Here is a 4,920-nt window from a genome sequence, read left to right as displayed (position 1 = left end):
TGCTTGAACCCAATCATCTACCCGTGCTACAGCCGCGAGTTTAAACAGGTAACAGTTTAAGCTCCGCCTCCTTGTCCTCCTGCAGGTCCAGCTGACTCCTCCTCTCTGCTTCCTGTCCTCAGGCCTTCATCCGAATCCTGCGCTGCCGCTGGAAGAGGAAGCGTCAGGATTGGCAGGCGTACTACAACTACCGTGGCCATCAGGGCTCCAACAACTCGTCCTTCATGGATGGCAGCCAGCAGACGTTGTCCTCCGTCAGCCCAAGTCCGCTCTGCGTCACATCCAGGCTCCGCCCACTGCCGTGGCCGTCTTCCTCCTCCTCAGACAGAGACCTCCTCCCTGGATCGGTGGCGGAGCGAGGACGGCTGAGCCCGCGGCCTACACTGGCTAAAAAAGCCGGGACGGGGCGGAGCATGGGAGTGGGACGAGGGACGTCAATGAACGGGGATGCTTCTGTCTGAGCCGCACAGGAATCTGGAACGCTAGCTGCAGCCTCAGATGTCAACGCCCCTCCCTGCTGTTAACAGGAAGTGGCTTTAAAAACACTGAATGCACAAAACGCTCTTTCTGCCCAGGTGTGACGACCGGACCTGAACATGGGTGGAGCTCCTCACCTGCTACAAACACGATGTTGCGACATGCGGCGGGTTTCTGGCAGTTCACGGCTGTCCACGACACTTAAGACTTCAGCACGAAACCTTTAATGTGAAAATCCAAGCATCCTGCTTCTTTTTTTCATATCAAAACATTAAGATAATAAATCCAAATTTCTCCTAAAACAAAAACTTTGTTTTAATGGAAAAAATGAAAAAAGAAACAGCACAGATGTTAAAAAAGTAAACATTTTATTTATTCACTTATTGACGAGGTATTTATTTTATTCAAATAAATCAAAGTTAAAACATTTAATGCTTATTTAACCCTACTACTTCTTCTTCCTGCTCACAGACCAGCTTAAACGTTCGTTACGCCCCCTGCTGGACTGGACTGAGAATGAGGTTTTTCAGGAAAATAACAAAATAAAATACAAACATGAATATTTTGGTTTCTTAAGGAAATTCTAAAACTTCTTAAGAAAATCTTCTTAAAGCTCTTAACGTAATTTTGTTTCACAATTTATCTTTTGTTTGTTTTTAAAGACTTTTATTCTGAAGGTCTCTTAACTCAAAGTCAAAGTAGTTAGTCATAAAGGGCTCTTATTGTGAAGGTCTGACATCACTGATTAGTTAAAGACTTTTATTGTATAAAGCTGCGCCTGGTGGTCGTCTGAGGAACTGCAGCTAAAAACACTAATACTGAAATATTTATTTTAGAACAAAAAGTGTAAAAAGAAAAAAATCCAAACTTCTTAATTGAAAACAACTTGATTTTTAATCAAAACGTTGAATCTACAATCTTAACACGTTTATTTATGATTATTTGTACTTTATTTATATTTCCATACTTCTGTTGTTGTAATAAGTGACCTCACTGTAAATTAAACTCATTCATCTAATAAATAAAATACTTTTATGGGTTAATTATTATCGATTATCATGTGTTTATTTAACTGCTAATTGATTATTTTTGATGTGTTTCTTTCAAATGGTTTTACATCAAAGCAAAACGTGGTTCGGGCCATTTCATAAAATCCATATGCAATCCGTGTCAGTACAACTCGGCCAATAGCTTGCAGGGAACAGCACAGTGATATTTGCTGATTGGTTAGACCACAACGAAAAACGTGACTTTTCCAGGAAGCTCCGGTGTAACTACAGGGGTCCAACAAAGAATGGCCACGCATCATACTGATGTCTTCGGAAATTTATTTCTCTCTCACTCTTATTGTCTTCAGACACCGTGAAAACTGAAGAAACACAAAGTTTACAACATAAATGTTTTGAGCTTATCAGTCTGTCGCATCTTCAAAAAATAAAAATACAATAACTGAGCCTTACACCGGAGTATCGTTGCACTGGTTTACTGAACCTTTCTTTCAGGGCATGTACAGAACATGAGCATCCATTTTCTACTGCCTCCTACAGGACACACTCTTCTTCCACTTCCTTACACATTAATGTAACACAGAACTAATACTGCCTCTCCTGGCATTACCATTGTAACAACACATTCATTCTGTTTCTTTCAGAAGAATAACAGGAACTTAGGATGTAGGTATCTATGAATAATAACTATTATGTATACTCATATATTTATATAACCACTTATTTCTTGCGATACCACACAGTCTCTCATATCAGTGTCCATAAACAGTCTTGTGCAAGCAGAACAGAAAAATGCAGAATAATGGATATCAAACAAAAATGTCCTCTCATTACCAGTGTGGAACACGTATGCAACATTATACAAACAATATACATGAAACCATACCGTGTGCGCCTCTTGGACCACATGCAGAATAATATTAACGCTGAGGCTGTAGATGCATCGGTAGCCATGTATCCATGCTAGCTCCACAATGCCGTGGTTGTGCTCTCAACCAAACTCTGGTCATGTGACAATTACAAACTTTACAGCACTTTACATATTTAACAAACCCATATTTTGTAATCACATATTTTAGACATGTTTTTTAATTAATGTTACACTTTTATCATCTTATCTTATAAATAAATGAACTAAATTAAGCATGAATCTATCACAGAAACATCAAATAACCAACTTTATTTTAACTGTCTCAGGGACAGTTACATCCGGGAAAAGAACAGCAAAGGATAAAGAATGAGCCTGAAATTGAGAAAAGAGGCGTTTATACTCCTGATGAAACCACAGCGAACTGAAACGGCCAAACACGTTACTGCGCATGCTCTGTCGGACTTGGAAAGGTCCAGCCAATCGCACGTGAGAGGCAGCGGAGTGATATTAGTACGCTTCAAAGTAAAAGAAGAGAAAAGAGCTCAGATATGAATGTTATTTTACTCTTTTACTTAAATAAAAATTCACTGATAAACTGACAAAATATGACACTTCTGTTATTTTAAAGGAGGAAATGCTGCCAGGATAAAATCAACATGATGATCGTTGTGGAATATTGTGGCTCACAAACAACTTTATAATTGCAAATTAATTATATTTGTGCATTTTTGTAATTTGTGCTTTAACATTAACTTCTTAAGTTCATGACTGATGGGAGAAAATAAAAACCACCCCGGATTTCTCCTCAGCACTGTGGTTCACAGACTCAGTCCTGCAGTAACGACTCTTCACCTCGACCAGCACAGTGAGCTGTTTGCTGTGCCCTGTGGGCTTTGTTCGTTTACACCCTTTGTGGGGTTTTTGTTATTATATATTTTTGTGTTTTTATGTGCAGTTGATTTTCTCCATTTGGATGAACATGGTAAAGTACCTTAGGCTGTAAATACTGATGTGTTTGACGTAGTTTACCTTAAAATTGTCATCCATATACAAATAAAATACTTCGTTTTTATTTTGAAAATCACACAACGCAAAAACCAAAGAAACCGCAGTGCTGCTCGTTCCTGATTGGACGATTAGACTTACTCTCAGCCTGACCAATGAGCGAGCAGCAGGTGATTATATAAACGCGTAGTCTCTGCCGGAGTCCATGTTCTCGCGGGAATAGCACGAAGTCAGTTACAAAGATGTCTGGACGCGGAAAGAGCGGAAAAACCAGAGCGAAGGCGAAGTCCCGGTCCTCCCGGGCCGGGCTGCAGTTCCCGGTGGGCCGTGTCCACAGGCTGCTGAGGAAGGGTAACTATGCTCAGCGTGTTGGTGCCGGCGCCCCGGTGTACCTCGCGGCTGTGCTGGAGTATCTGACGGCTGAGATCCTGGAGCTGGCCGGAAACGCCGCCCGCGACAACAAGAAGACCAGGATCATCCCCCGCCACCTGCAGCTGGCCGTCCGCAACGACGAGGAGCTGAACAAGCTGCTGGGCGGAGTGACTATCGCTCAGGGCGGCGTGCTGCCCAACATCCAGGCCGTGCTGCTGCCTAAGAAGACTGAGAAGGCCAAAAGAAGCTCCGGGAGAAGCGCGCTGATAATAACGGCTCTTTTAAGGGCCACACATAACATCTGAGAGCAGTACGACCTTAAATGAACTACGGCGGGTCACAGCCCGGACTCACTGGTCTGACCCGCTCTGGGTAAACGTTTCAACCAAAAGCAGCTGTGACACAAACCCGTGTGTAAGTGTTGAAACCACAGTGAGCCAGCGGAGCGTCTGTAGCTAACGATCAACTCCTGTGACGGCTCATAAAGGACGCCGTCACTGCAAAGGCCAGAAGACCTGCGGCTGTTTGTTCACATATTTATCTCTATTCACAATAATGTTAACACATCAGACTCACCTGTCTCCATGTAGATCCTGTTGTTTCAATCCTGTGCTGTACATTTGACACGGTTATAATCTGAACGTTTGCTTTAAGATGAGCTCATGTTTATTAAAGTATAGATTCCATATAAGGGAAGGACAACAGGATGAAGACACGCTGTGGAAGAGAAAACTATTAATAACCAGGATGATTCAGTACACAGAGGTCTATGAAGACTTAATAGTGAAGAAGAAACACCCACTGCATCATGGGAATGCCCCAGCAGCCTACACCTAGCACCGTGACGGTCTGTGACCTGCAATATTTAGGCTCAGTTAACAGCTACAGCTTGTACACAGGTGTGTTTGCTGTATTCCTGCTCTGCTCTTTAGTTTGGGTAAAGATGCTCTCCTCCTCACTCACGTTCCTTCCACGCATCACTGCATGTACGTGCACCTCTCCACAGGTCTGCGTGGGGCTTTGTTCCACCGCTTGTATCCCATGACTGAAGTGGACACTGACACAGGGACAGTATGCTGGGTCATAGGTCAGTGAGCTTCACCACATGGCTGAAGGTTTGTCTTCCTGTCCCCCTGCAGTGTGAAGGAGCTCAGGTGTGGCAGACCAGCCCTCTGCTCTAGTTTTGGA

At 43.0% G+C, this 4,920-nt stretch overlaps 1 protein-coding gene across 1 annotated transcript; it reads left to right on the top strand.

The window, feature by feature from the left end:
• Positions 1–3,283: 3,283 nt before the first annotated feature.
• Positions 3,284–4,914, top strand: LOC102204254 (histone H2A-like). The gene has a single exon (XM_005750228.1). The coding sequence runs from the start codon at positions 3,603–3,605 to the stop codon at positions 4,035–4,037; it is 435 nt and encodes a 144-aa protein (XP_005750285.1). The 5' UTR covers positions 3,284–3,602; the 3' UTR covers positions 4,038–4,914.
• The last annotated feature ends 6 nt before the right edge of the window (positions 4,915–4,920 follow it).

The sequence above is a fragment of the Pundamilia nyererei genome, unplaced genomic scaffold (genome assembly GCF_000239375.1).
Source record: "Pundamilia nyererei isolate P.nyererei 1_Seehausen unplaced genomic scaffold, PunNye1.0 scaffold00266, whole genome shotgun sequence".
NCBI classification, from domain to species: domain Eukaryota; kingdom Metazoa; phylum Chordata; class Actinopteri; order Cichliformes; family Cichlidae; genus Pundamilia; species Pundamilia nyererei.
This window is presented reverse-complemented; position numbering and strand designations above follow the sequence as displayed.